Here is a 14,501-nt window from a genome sequence, read left to right on the forward strand (position 1 = left end):
AAAGTCTGTCTTCAGATACCAAGAGGACAAAGTTTCGCCGTGGCTTTTTGTTACTGTTCGTGTTCGGAATGTTCCACCTTTGTTCCATCTCAGCCCCCAGTGGGACAGGTACAACTGGATTTCGGGGGCATCGTACTGTAAACAGGGTCAGATCTTTGCTGGGCAGGACAGGACATAAAGACAACTCGGTGTAAACAGGCAAAACTGTTCAAACAGCAGCTCCTCTTAACACCAGTTTAACGAGAACTTCGGTAGCTTCATAACCTGTGTGGTAAACTTTAGAAACTGTCGGCCGGGAGCATCACAGATCCGTCATGATGACAGCCCAAACCAGCGTGATTACATTTTCCGTATCCTTTCCAGGCCGCAATGAGATTCAGGCGGATTAAAGCTGCGCTGATGAGGAGGCGAAAACCTCGTCTTCCCATTTCACGGGTTGTGTAGTTAGCCTGGTGTAAGGAGCCTCTTTAGGCTCAAGAAGATGAGGTTAGATGTCCCTCATTTGCGCTTTTGTCTCTTGTGGATTCGTAACGAGTCCCTGATCAGATTCTCCCTCTTTTTAATATCCCCTAATATTTGCCTCTAATCACATGCAAACAGCGAGGAGCGGCTCTTTTTGGCCCCTTTAACACACACTCATTACCTTTAATAATGTTCACCCAGGCCTCAGTGAGTCAGGAGGTTTTTATTCACACCCTCCTCTTCACTGAGATGAAATCCTTCAGAGATGCCCGTCTCAGAGGGGCTGGAGGATTTCATTAGATCTGAAGGATTTGGGTTGTTTGTGGTTTCCCTGCAGAAAACCCCGACGGTGCTCAGGCAAAAAGCAAAGGCAGAGATTCCCCCATCTGGTGAATTTACCCATAATTGTTTCCCAGAAAATTACACAGTATAGACTTTATGTGTGCAGAACTGGTGGAGATGACTTTCTGTCGGTGCTGCTGACATAGGAGGAGTATTCCGGAACACAGAGCCGTCAGTCCGTCACGTCTGTCACTTCTGTTCAGAGCAAAGATTAAAATCTGCTCTAATGCCACAGAATCATTCAGCTGATCTCCCTGACAGTCCACCAGTCATCAGCCTCATCATCATCATCATCAACATCCCTCTGAACGTCTCATAAACCATCATCAGGCCTGATTTACACATCATCATTCCCCGTTTTCATCCCTCAACCCAGCTCCTGCTGAATTCAACTTGTTTGAAACACCTGCATTTTTTTTAATTTCCCCCTCCCTCTCTCCTCGGTGCAGCTCGGTCGTCCTGCTGCACAGACTAATCAGTTTCACAGAAATTGCTATTAAGGGCGGAGAGGAGGCTCTGACACCACAGATGGCAGCAGCCTCTTGCAAATGAGCTCTGATTACGAGAGGTGGCAGGTTTCACTCCTCTTATCGTCGCTGCCTTTCACGCCATTAGGCAAACACAGCAGCCGGGGTCACAACACCCAAGGACATTTGCATGGTAGATTTACCTCGGCTGAGCAACCTTGTGTGTGTTTTTTCTTTTTTTTTTTCTTTCTGTGCGCTGCTGCACAGACCGTCCCCTCGGCTTCATTTTGAAAAGAATTTGACAACCTCATTTGAGCCGGTGGTTGTCGAAAGGCGCCACACTCGGTGAGCTCGCCGGATCGACCTGTTATTTTTGGCTCGTTCATCACACCAGGTGCTCTCGCCCCTGATCCCAGCGTTGGAAAGCAAAGTCTGTGAAAATGACATCGGGTTCCTGCTGCTGTGCTCCCATCAATATTTAAAGCTCTAACTCATTTCAGAGTTGATTTCTCTCTGACTGGGGAACTCTTGGCCTCTCTCTCGGTCTGAGGGGAAAGCACAGGTCTTAGAAAGAAAGGCTGTATTGATCTATTAACAGTGGAAAGAAAGGAAGCCAAGAGCTTAGTTCAAACACCTCTCCCATGCTGTTCCCCACATGGCGAAGCCCCTGTAAACACAACCTGTCTGTCCCAGCTGCTACTTGACCTATATTAGCTCTTGAAAATGTGTGTGTTTGTGTTTTCTTCTGACTCCAACTCAAGCACCTTTTCTCCATCTTTTTTTCTCTCCTGAAGGTGTGAGGCGGCCGCCGGAGCTGGACAAGCCCAACCATAGCGTCCACTACACGCTCCTGATCGCCTGCGTTCTGGTGGCCTTCGTCCTCGGGGCCTTCCTCTCCGGCTTCCTGGTCTCCTGCTACTGTAACCACACGGGTCACAAGACCAAGAAGCTGTCCAAAGACCCCGAGGCCCCCATCCCCCACGCCCTGTCCCTCCGCAGCCTGGCCAAGCTCAACGGGCTCCTGGACAGCCAGGGCAAGGACGAAAAGATGGAGGTGTCGTCCCCGAAGATCTACAACTCCTTCTTCGCCAACAGCAAGGAGCACCACCCGCCCAGACGGAACGGCCACCATGGGATGACGATGGGAGACCTGGTTCACCCCCACCACCACCATCACCACCTCCACCACCATTCCGCCGAGCTCTCCGGGCTGCCCACGCCGGACTCCACCCCGGAGCTGCCCATCAAGAGCATGAAGGCCTTCAAGAATCAGTGGGAGAAGAACCAGAACTGCAACAACGCCAAAGAACCAAAGTCTCACAGCATGGGCTCCAGGCCCAGCTCGGCCCTGCTCCACCAGCCCGTCTTCCCCTACGGCCATGGCCTGTCCAACGGGCAGCCGCTGGTCGGGGGCCACCTCCACCCAGAGGAGCGCAAGATCCACAACGTGGAGCGCGTGCTGTCCCAGCAGCCTTACCCGGGCTACTCACAGAAGGTGATGGAGGTGACGTCGCTGGACGAGCTGCTGAAGCACATCCACGAGGCCAGCAGCGGCAGTGGCAGCAAGAGCTCCCAGCTCATGAGCCCGTCGGGTCTGATGGCCAGCGGCGGCGGAGGCCAGCTAGCCTTCGCCAACCGCATCCAGCCTCAGATCCCAGAGACAGAATCGGCCCCTTACTACAGCTCGTCCACTCTGCCCCGAGACAGCCTCACCCGACGCATGGACGTCCCGCCCGACATCCCCCCGCACCACCAGTCCACCCTGGAGAGGAGGCACTCCTCCCAGAGGCACTCGCTGATCGCCGCCGCCGCCAAGATGCCCGGCGGAGGCGGAGGAGGGATGATCCCCCGCCAGCACAGCTTCAGCCAACGAAACGGCGGGCCGCACCAGCACCAGCCGCCCCCCCTCCTGGCCCGGATGAACTCGACGGGCAGCGCCTGCGAGGTCCACTACCCCCTCATCCCCAGCGGCTACCTGACGCGCCAGCACAGCTACAACGGGGAGCAGGAGGTGCCGCACCGGGGCGCTATCGTCCGCCGGGCCACCTCCCTCAAACCCGACGTCCCCCCCAAGCCCCTGTTCATACCCGCCACGTCCCCGGTCAGCCAGCAGGGCAAGTTCAACTACTGAGGGAGGTGGACTTAGACTCCTGGACTAGAGAGGGAGTCCCCCCTCACCGTGTGTCTTCTCACAGGACCTTCGCTCTGAAGAAATGCAGTGGGTTGGAGGTTGCGCATCTTCACAAGGAAACACCGCCGACCGGCCGCGTGGCAACCAGTGTCACCGTGGACGAAAAAGCCTCAACCAAACTTGTTTTTCCCTTCTTTTTGTCCAGCGAATATCTTTGTACCATATTGGTATTGCTCAGCTACTCGCTTATTTTAGACCTGCAGACTTTGGGTGACGTGACGCCACCTCCTTATATTAGGCTGCCAATGTCCTCAGTGTGGATTTACAATGCAACTTAGTTGTTGGACGCGTCGATATGGGAGGAACTTTTCCACATCAGTCATCTTGAACAGTGAAAAGCCCGGAGGCTCCTGCGATGCTTAGATTCAGGCTTTTGCTTTTTTCTGATGTAGTGTTGGCAACCAGTCCCCACCCACCCCACCCCCGAATGTGTTTATATTATGCATGTGTGTGTATATATATGTGTGTTTATATCCACACCGTATATGTATACATATACATATGCAGTATATGTAACCTGTGGTGAAAAGTCAGCAAAATCCCCCTGAAAGTAGTTATGTCTTTGCCTTACTATACTCTTTCATCTTTGGGCATATCAAACGACCCCTCCCCCCCCAAAAAAATCATGCACTTCATCAACACGGCTCGTCATCAGTTGGCTGAAAAACAATGAACCAAATTGGTTGGAGTCGACAAACGAGAGGAAAAACTTCAACAAAGCAGCTATACTCGTCTTTTCTCCCTTTTTTTTTTCTTTTTCCCGCCCCAGCAGACGTCAGGTCAGACGTGACGCGATCGGGTCCATTTAAGTTCCTCGAGAATGTTTCTATAAGATTGGTGCTCCACAGAATCCAGCGGGTCGAACATCCCCCGCAATGGAAATAAACTAAACTTTACGCTCTGAAATATTTTCGGACCCAAAGAGGACGAGACAAACGCGCCCCATGCCGCCCGGCGTCACGACAACAGACATCAAACATAGAACGGACTGCAATTATTCTAATTATTAACTTTGTGGCTATTGGTTGTAAATAAAGGAATAATTACTAGCCAAATTTTAACTGTATGTGTAAATGTGTGCCTTATTTAATAATAGTGTGTGACATGGGGGGTAGGGGTTAATGCAAGGGGCTCGGACGGCTACTATGCTACAGTATATTGTAGGTGTTTCATTTTCTATGGTCGTCGGTATGTGTCATACAGTATCTAATGTATATTTGAAGAGTTTCATTCCAGAATGAGATATTTGTCATTTAAGAAGTTGTCACCTGTTCTGATAAACTGGTAACTGTGAATATGATTGTAATACTTACTATAGAATCATATTTTATGTTATATCTTGAGTATATTGAGCCTTTTCTTTTTTCCTTTTTTTTTTTTACCACGGATTATTTTTCAAATTGTCTATTTTTATTTTTATTTTTTTGATGGATACAGTGTTTTGGAATGAAACCCTTCATTTCGCTTTGTTTAGTTTTGTTCTACAGCATCCCTGAAGTGTGAGCCTGCAGATGTTTTGTTTTTTTGTTTTTTTGGGGGAAAAGCAAGTACTCAGCCTACGACTGCAGACATTCAGGTCCGACTGCCTCCGTATTTTTGTCACTTTCCACTGGGTGTCACTTTTCCCTCTTGGTGCCATTGTTAACTTTTGTTGTTCTTTTAGCAGTAGCGTTAGCATCTGTTTGGGTTTCTTAAGGAGCAGTTCACAGTTCCTCTTCAATTATCCCCTACAGATCTGTAACCATTGTAGAAGTCACATCTAACTGGTGGAGGGAGTAAGTAAGAGTATTCTGCTGCAGTTCTGAATGTCAGGAAATAGTTTTGTTTTTTTTAGTTTTTATTAGAGGAAATAGTAGAGACAAATAATGTGTTTGGCTGTTGTTTTGAGGAGTGAAGACTTGAGACTTCTACAATGGTTACTGCTGTGGGCTTTGACTCACCTGTGTCACCAGGTGTCGGGAAGCAGACAAACGGGAGTGGAGACAAAGTCTCTGTCTAGGAAACATGTTGAAACGTGGAGAAGTGCAATGAACTGTGATCCGACAAGCTGAGATTGTCTCTTGGATCGATACCAGGGGAAGCGATCGGTCCCAGGCGGCCACGCTGCCGAACATCCGCTGGGGTGGGGGGCGGGGAGAGTGTTCCCCTCAGGGATGGCCATGCCGGTCGGCGCTGCCTCCGAGTGACCACGCCTTCAGGACGCTGCACTTTTCAGCAGAGTCGCTCCGGCCGCGGTCGACTGGAACCGTGATCAATTTCTGTGAAAACAGCACTGCGCTATTTACTGTATCTGAAAGTAGTGTCTTATTGATCAAAATTTCCCAGAGCTCATTTGACCCGATGTTAAAGTTTACCATTCATACTCCAGCTCCAGTCAATGAAGGAAGACATGGCTTGACCAGCAGGTTGGTTATAAGGAACAGAAAGGCAGCCTTTCAAACAACACAACACAAAAACATCCAACCTGACGTGAGGTCGCGCCCGTGACGTTTGACAAGAGGAATTGTGTCAGCTGGTGTGTTTGAAGAGTGTGTTTCTTTAGTTTGAATCTGCCGGTGACAGATTGTTGGGAGAGGGAGCGCCTCGCCTCTAAAAGCTCTATCAGTATTTGATTTAGTGTAAATACATACTATCTGGGCGGGGTCTCATTGATTCAGTATTATGTTGTTGTTTTTTCCTGTTTGATTTTCAGGCTACACCTCTTGAATTACTCTGAATTTGGTCTCACAGAATACCATTGTATGTCTCTTATACTAGGAATAAAATGAAAATACGATGCAAGTGTCTCACTGGTGAATGTGTCAGAATGATCAATGGGGAATTACTGGGTGATGCACGAGGGGGTGAACGCACAAACACGACAACAGCAGCAGCCACACGATGAACTGCAGCTCAGAACAACAACCAACAGTCTCAGCTGGTCAAAGCCAGCCCCACCGAGGACACGTTGTCTTCTGTCCCACTTGTTTGTCTCCAACAACACACCAACAAATGTTCAGATGCTGGATCGTCCGGACGCCAGCCAAGCTCCCAGTGATTTATTCTCTGGTGGAGATCCAGGGAATGTTTTAACAAGGTTTCACTGAAGGAAACACATTGATGCTCTGAGTGATATGCTGCTTTTATAAAAGATCAGTATCAATTAAATCCCTGCACTTAGTGCTTTTTCCTCAAAGTGGAAGAAAGAAGAAAAGCATTGATTGCACCTGCAGAGCCAATATGTTCATTGTTTCACTACACAGGGGTCAGCAACGAACCAATCACAGCTCAGCTCAGACCAGCAGCGTGAGACAAAGAAGACGACCTGCGCCGGATGAGCTGTACACTCTGCCAGGTGTTTTCTGACAAATCACAGTTTTTGTGAGTTTAACGAATGTATTTAGTCGTCAGTTCTCCCTCCTGAGAGCAGGGACGGGGGGTCTGTGTGGCTACCAAAACTGTTCCATAAACACAAGAAATACTTGAATCCACCTTTTTAATCAGGCGGAAATATTAGATAATTAAAAGAAAGAGACTGATCCACTTGGCTAATGTTCTAAAAGTCAGCATGGAAGCAGATTTTTATTTTAAAGGGATAGTTCACCCAAAATTGAAATTTCACTATCTACTCGCCCTCATGTCGACTAAGGGTTGGGAGAAGTTTCAGAGTCCTCCGTGGCTTCTCTGATTTACAGGGGGTCTCAGCATAGCAGTGCATGTCCATATAACGGTTACAAATGGATACCAACTATCTTTGTAACAAAAAGACACACCAAAAAACATCCAAATACCTCCATGCTGCTCGTATGTAATGTCCGTCTTGTATTGAAGCCCCAAAATGCGAAATTGTCCCGAAAAAAATTAAATAAGTCTATTTTTCTTGTTTGTAGCGGAAGCTTCTCGAAGCTCCTCTTCCCGGTTCGTCATATTTGGAGGAGGTATTTGGATGTTTTTTGGTGTGTCTTTTTGTTACGAAGACAGTTGGTATCCATTTGCAACCGTTATATGGACATGCGCTGCTATGCCGAGACCCCCTGTAACTCAGAGAAGCCACGGATAACCTTAGTTGACATGAGGGTGAGTAGATAATGAGTGAAATTTCAATTTTGGGTGAACTATCCCTTTAAGTCCATGATCTCACCTGAACTACTGCTTCTGTAGCGTTTTCATGTTTCAGTTCCGAAAAAGAAATATGATAAATATTTGTAAAACTTTATTTTACAGGTCTGTGCATTTGGTTAGTATCACCTATGGCTCTCAATTTACTGATCAAATAAAATATTACTGTTGTTAATGATAATGTTACTGAAGTAGAGTGAAACTAGGGCATTTAGAATAAAGTTTCCAATGAAAAAACATTAACAATAAATATTTACTTGACCTTTGCCTGTGCTTTTCTATAATTAGTTTGAAATTACAGCTCTTCAGCTCTTTCCAGACAATAATTGGTGGGTTATTATGAAGCAGCTTGTATAATAAAGCACTAGCAACACATTGCATTTCCAGGCTGCAGCAGCCTGGCAGCAGCTACAGGCTGTCTGAGTCTTCACTGCACCACAGCTGGTTCTTTTATCTCCTTCACCCTCCACACAACCTGCAGCGACTCGTCAAGCACAGATCCACAGTGCACTACATGGTGTGTAATAATGTCAACACTGTCACTGGAGAATTAAAAACTCCTTCCTCGTGTGTTTGTCACATCACCATCCATGTGTAGGTGAGCACGCCAACACATGATTCTTTAATACATGAGATGAGTAAAAACCTAATTAGCTGTTGTGGCTTTGTTCATGATGAAGGGCCCCCAGGTTCCTGCAGATCCTCTCCGTTCAAATCCTCTCATTTTCTAAAGGGAGGAGAAGAATGAGAAAAAAATAAATAAATAAAAAACTAAATGACACACATGCTCTTCCACAGTCAGGAGCTTCTGCAATTTTGATGTGGTGAGTCATGTTTGATGCAGGATGTGTGTTTGAGGTGTTACACTGTCTATGAACATGTAATCCCAGGCAGGAATTTATTTGGACAGCATGTAGTCGAGTCAGAAGAGCTCTTGCATCTTTTATTCAGCAGTTAAAGGCAAGGAGCTTGGGCAGTTAGGGGGACAGTTAGAGTTAGAGATTCCTGAAGGTCTGCATCGCATCAGCCAATACTCACTATTGATCTGATATGACATCACATAAACTAAAACAAAGCTATATATATATACTGTATATATATATATATATATATGCACCTGCTCAACCTACTGCGCCACTCGACGCCCCTGAGAGAATTGGGTTTTCAATCATTTGTTCACATAAAATGGATGTACCATCACACCACAAACTGTACAACGACAGAGCACGACTAGCCTCGCGTCACCAGGCTCTTCAGAGAGGCGAAGAGCCTAGTGTCTGTTAACTCTGAATTTTGTCTGCATACTGGTTCCCGTCTTCTAGCGGATCCGGAAATCACCAAATTCACCAACATAAAACTTATAAGATAGACATTAACTTGTAATACAATAAAAGCAAAAGGTTAATTTAATGGCTCGGGGACTTTCTTGTAAATTATATTCCTTAAATTAAAGAGTTTCACCGCATTTTATTAGCTTGGTGCTTTTATTTTGACGGAAAGGCCTGTCTCTCTCGCCCTGGATCCGGTTGCTTACCAGAACAGCAAGTCAACGCCCTAGTGGCCCCTAATGGGACCACTAGGGCACGACATAACGCAACAACAAATTAAATTAACACGTCAACAAGAGTAATTTCTAGTTCATTTAAAGAAAGGAGTTCTCCCTCGTAATCCCACACATTCTGAAAAGTTCCCACATCCTCCACTTTAACATAATATCTGTATTCCAACGTAACTCGCGCTTTAACCAAACTCTTGAAAATTTGTAAACAATCACACCTCTGCCCTCTGTCCAACTTTTCCATTCTACTTAGATAAATTGCGAACTTGGCCTGCTGTCCAAAAAGGACATTCAACAATCCACCTTTCTTCTTGTTGTTCTTACCATACGAGAAGCCAAAAATGAACATTTGTTCTGTAAACTGCTCCTTTAAGGACAGCAAAAACGTGCAAAGTGCTCCAAAAAGAGACGATAGCCTCAGACAATGCACCAAACAGTGAAATATAATATAGTCTCTCCGACAGAACAAAAAGGACACTTATCTAAGACTGCAGGATTTAACACTGACACAAAAGCATTCACTGCAACAATCCCGTGTAAGATTCACCATTGCGGGTCTCCAGTATTTTTTTGTTAGAGAGAGATGTTATTTCTCTGCATGTCAGATTAGTCCCGGTTGCATCCTGTTTATCCAGACATGTAGGATAAAAAATGTAATGTGTGTATTATCTGAGGGTCCTTTGACCTTAACCTCTGACCATCAAAATCTAATCAGGTCGTCCTTCAGGGGACGTGGAGCAGGTTTGGACCAAATTTGAAGAAGTTCCCTCATAGTATTACTGAGAAATTACATTCACAAGGCTCAATCTGGCTATGACCTATGACCTATGGCCAGACAGCGGGAAAACAAAGCGGAAGAATACATACAAAGCTATACAGTGGTAACAGTGCTAAGCTAACATAACACTAGTAAAACAGTTACCAGACAACTTCCTGTGTAAGCTTCTGTTTTAGAGCAGCAAAGAAGAATTGAGTTCCAGTTTTATCCAGGCATAAAACTATGAAGTTGACACTGCAGAGACTAAAGCTGTTGTCCTACTGTCGGCAGCTGGTCCACTCAAGTCCTGGTCGAGTGTTTCACATTGTCTGCATCTACAGTATGCTGAGTGAAAAGTGTCTTTCTTACCAGTCTAACAAACAAAACTCGACAGTGTTTACAAGAACAACTGCATCCAACTGCTGAGTCAGACTGACTAACAGACTCCACTCAGGCTATTACATAAGTGATAATAAAGAGTCATGTTGTGAACGCACCCCAACGGTGAGCAAACAGCCAGGAGGTTCAGGGTCGTGTGGAGAGACATTTGTGAAGCGTGAAGGTTCGCTGGTGGAGGCTGTTCACTTCAGACTGACAATCTAAAACCAGCAGAAGACTTTAAAGAGTCGGTTGGGTTCACACACATTACAAAACTGTACATGTGTCATTTGACAATAGAGAGGACATTTACCAACATGTTGCGTAAACCACAAAGAGCTCAGTGGGTTTTCTATCCGTATGTCTTAAGTCTCAGTTTTGCATTCAGGGGACACAAACACTGCTGAAACATTTATTTTGACTGAACTGATTAGATTCTGGTGGTCAAAGGTCAAAGGTCAAAGCCCGTCACCTCACAGATCACAGCCTTGTGAGCACAATATCTTTGTTACGCCTTCAAGGAATTTCTTATAGTATCTTATATTTTACTATTCATATTTAGTGCAAATGTTCAATTGGACACAACGATGAAACCTCCCTGATCTCAGAAACATATTTAACCTTAATTTAAGATTTTACATCAGAATTATGATTTTTTTTTTTTTTTTTTTTTTGCATAAATAGTTCAGATTTTATACAGCCAGGATAAACAGGATGTGACCTGGATGGGCGGAGGGATACGACCATGACCAGGCCAACCTTTAACTATAATGTGATAAATGATGCTGCTGCATGTCTTTTGAACCCACTGTTCACAATATCAACATATATTAACTGGTGATGAGTTGTATACATATTGATGTAATTTATGTCTACAGTACAATATAAACAAACATAGTCCCACAGAAACATACGTATGTTTGGATACATCAGTACATGTAATTGATAGTTAAATATAGTTAATTTTTTACATATCTTTATTTTATATATGTGCTTTCATTGCAGATGTAGTAAATTCTATACACATAAACTACATTTATGTGTGATTTTAAACATACATACATTTGCAAGGCTAAACTTAAAACAAATGTATATTTATGTTGCAGGTGTAAAACTATGGCATTCACAAAGTAAGGAACTGAAAAGTTGTATATCTCAGTTAAAGAAAATGTTTAAAAAAAGAAGAAGGAGAAAGAGAAAAAGAAGGGGAAAAAAAGATAGACGAGTGGTGTCCACTGCTATTTTGCTTGTTTGTTTTATGTTTCATCATCTTTAATTTTTTTGAAATAGAGTATAATATTGGTGTTGATAGTAAGCCAATGCAATTATAACAATAGAGAGGGGCAGGTACTATAATTCTTTCTTCATCCTGCTCCTTTTCATTCATGGTGACAATGTGTACATAATGTAAATATGTGCAACTATGTGTAGTATGTATACCATGAATGGAATAAATCAAAAATGAAATGAGATGAAATGAAATACAGATTTCAGGTCTTCTCATTCTGAGGAGCCTCTTCAGGACTGTAGCGCCCCTCAGTGTGATGCGTGGTCCTGATGTAGGACGGCTTGTTGTATAAACCTGTGTTGGTGCACACACAGTGATGTTCTCCTCTTAATATATACAGTGGAAGCCTCTGATGGGTGGCCTGATTGACCTTTTAGTCGAAACAGTTCTCCTAATGAGGTGGTATCGATTAGTTTATGCAATTATCCTCCCCGCAGTCTATTAGATAATCATGTGTGTGTTTGTGTTTGTGTTTGTGTGTGTGTGTGTTCCCCGGCTCTGAGAGGAGGCGACTGAGGGACGGATGTGTTTGTTGCAGTTGGAGGTTGAACCCTGGCTGGATAATGGACGCCGATTAGCTGCAGCATAATTATTGGATTCCAACAAAACGCCAGTGGATGGCCTGTAGTCCCAGAGAGGTCGGGCTTTTCTCAAAGCCTGTTTGCATGTTTCCACATGGAGGGTGGTGATGATGAATGAGCGCTGATGGAAATAAGCTCTCACCAAAGTCATTATTTGATTCTTGTCAATAAGCCTGATGGCAGCACGGGGAAATGTCATTGTAGATGCTGGATTGCCTCTGTAATTTGTTGTGTAGGACTTGTGTGTGTCAGTGTGCGCTCAGGTGGGACGTGATGAAGCTAAAGGTCAAGTTTGTATTGTACATAAGCAAATCCCACATTTCATAATTATAGACGCTGCGTTCGACATGTCCACCTTTGAACGGTTCTTCACAGCTGCTGATCTCGCTGTCAGGGAAGACTTGCTAAATTCAAAACAGAAAACAATCGGTCTTTGCACTATGATTCATGTCGAGTCACTCAGGTGAAATGCTAGATGCTCTTGGAGTCTTCTCTCTGTAGCAGTCACTGGTCGCTGTGGTGGGACCACCGCTCGTGTTTAACCTTCGTCTTGTGTTAGCTTCCTGCTACCATCTCTTTCGTTAGGGTCGGTTTAGACCTGTGTTTTAAATCGGCTGTAAAATACACCAAAAACATTTTTCTTTTCATCCAATTTTTTTCATCTCTTGGTTACATTGTCGGGCGTCCTTATCCATGAAAATGTTGGTTTTAATTTATTGGGTGTGGGCCCCTGGGCCTTTTTTGTTAGGATACCCCTTGTCTTCAATTTACTGTACCCTTCCTCTTGTCAGCTTTCTGCCACCATCTCTTGTGTTAGGGTCGGTTTTGACCCGAGTCTTAAATCAGCCACACTAAAGACACACTAAAAAACAATTATTTATCATCCCATTTGTTTCTCATCTCTTGGTTACATTGTTAGGTTTCTTTATCCATGAAAAGGTTGGTTTTGCACTTATGATTTCAGTTTCAGTTCAGATTATTGACGTGTGTCTGCACTGTAAACAACTTTGAAACCTATTGGGGTTTTTTATATTATTATTGTTTGTGTATTTATGATGGAAGGAGTCAAAGTTGGTGAGAAAAGAAAAAAGGTTTTATCCCTGCTATAATTTCTTCTCCTCTCGTTGCTAAATTGTTGACACTGGAAATACTGTGACGGTTTCACTTCTACAAATCGCAAATAGAAATCTGAATCAAACTGATACATAAAAAATCCATTTATGAGTTAAACATTATTGCAACAAAGATGTTACGTGATATGGCAAACTGAGTTTCACCTTACCGTTTTTGTTTTTTAAGTATATTTTTGGGCTTATAGGCCTTTAATTCATACGACAGCTGTAGAAAGACAGAGAGGGGAATGACATGCAGCAAAGGGCCACGAGTGGAATTGAACCGGGGCTGCTGCGGTGAGGACTAAAGCCTCTGCATATGGGGGTCCTGCTCTACCTACCCACTGAGCTAAACTACGCTCCTTGGGTCCAGTTTCTCATCAAAACTTGACACTACTGAGTGTCAATTAAACTCCAAGGTCTAATCAAAACGGAAAATGAAGTTAATGCAATGAAGTGGACACAGTCACAAATCTGTTCTCGGTGATGTTAATCAATGAAGGAGCAGAACTGGAGGAAAATATAAGGAGTAAAGACATCTCTGGTAAATTTGAAGGGTCTTTTTTCTTAGGGCTTTGGCATGAATAAATAAAAGAAATCCTGACATGTTTTTTCCCACTCGCCTCTCACAGCCTCTATAAACGTCTAATTCATTCTCATGAATTAAAATGCAGCTCATGATCCTGACCTGCTCTGTAGCATCAGTGTTGTGTCTATTCCTCTCCATATACAACACACAAAGGGAAAAGAGACATCTTTGGCTTTCTTTTATTGTTGAACAAGCTCAAAAATCAGCCTGTAATGTGGAGCTGTACTCATCAGGAATAAAAAAGGATTTGATTCTTTTCCCATGATTCATTGTGAACTACAGCCTGAGAGCTTGAAGACTCCTCTGTTGTCTGGAGCTAAAGAAAACAAAAACAAGTAGGTCTGACATTTTTACCTCGCTGTTTCTCTGATTTGTTATGTCTTGTGAAAGTTAATGTGGTCATCAATGTTCTCCAACAGAATGTTTTGATCTCTAATCCAGTTATTGACTTTGACCTCGTCTGCACTCCTGATGTCCAAAAAAAAACAGAGAGAGAGAAAAGGGAAACAGGGTAAGAAAACACGGCAGTGTGACTGACAGAGAAATAACATTTTCCAATTACAGTACACGCTCCCCTACCTCCCTTAATCTGTCTGACCAGTGACTCCGTGGATTTTTTTTAGACCTTTAAATGGGTTTTTGTGTTGTCAGCCGTTCCAGCGTGACCTCCCACACCTT

General features: G+C 44.2%; 1 protein-coding gene across 3 annotated transcripts in view; it reads left to right on the forward strand.

Moving 5' to 3' along the window:
- Positions 1-6,238, forward strand: part of sema6cb (semaphorin 6Cb) — a 257,350-nt gene extending 251,112 nt beyond the window's left edge. For 2 of the 3 annotated variants that reach the window (XM_085803466.1, XM_085803467.1), the window contains exon 21: positions 2,066-4,523. In XM_085803466.1, coding sequence (XP_085659592.1) covers positions 2,066-3,402 — 1,337 coding nt within the window. In that variant the 3' untranslated portion in view covers positions 3,403-4,523. Of the gene's footprint in view, positions 1-2,065 lie in introns of all 3 variants that reach the window. The other variant, XM_085803468.1, reaches the window with a different exon arrangement.
- The last annotated feature ends 8,263 nt before the right edge of the window (positions 6,239-14,501 follow it).

This window comes from Trachurus japonicus, chromosome 16 (assembly GCF_045865225.1).
Source record: "Trachurus japonicus isolate A0001 chromosome 16, Traja_1.0".
In the NCBI taxonomy this organism is placed as follows: Eukaryota; Metazoa; Chordata; class Actinopteri; order Carangiformes; family Carangidae; genus Trachurus; species Trachurus japonicus.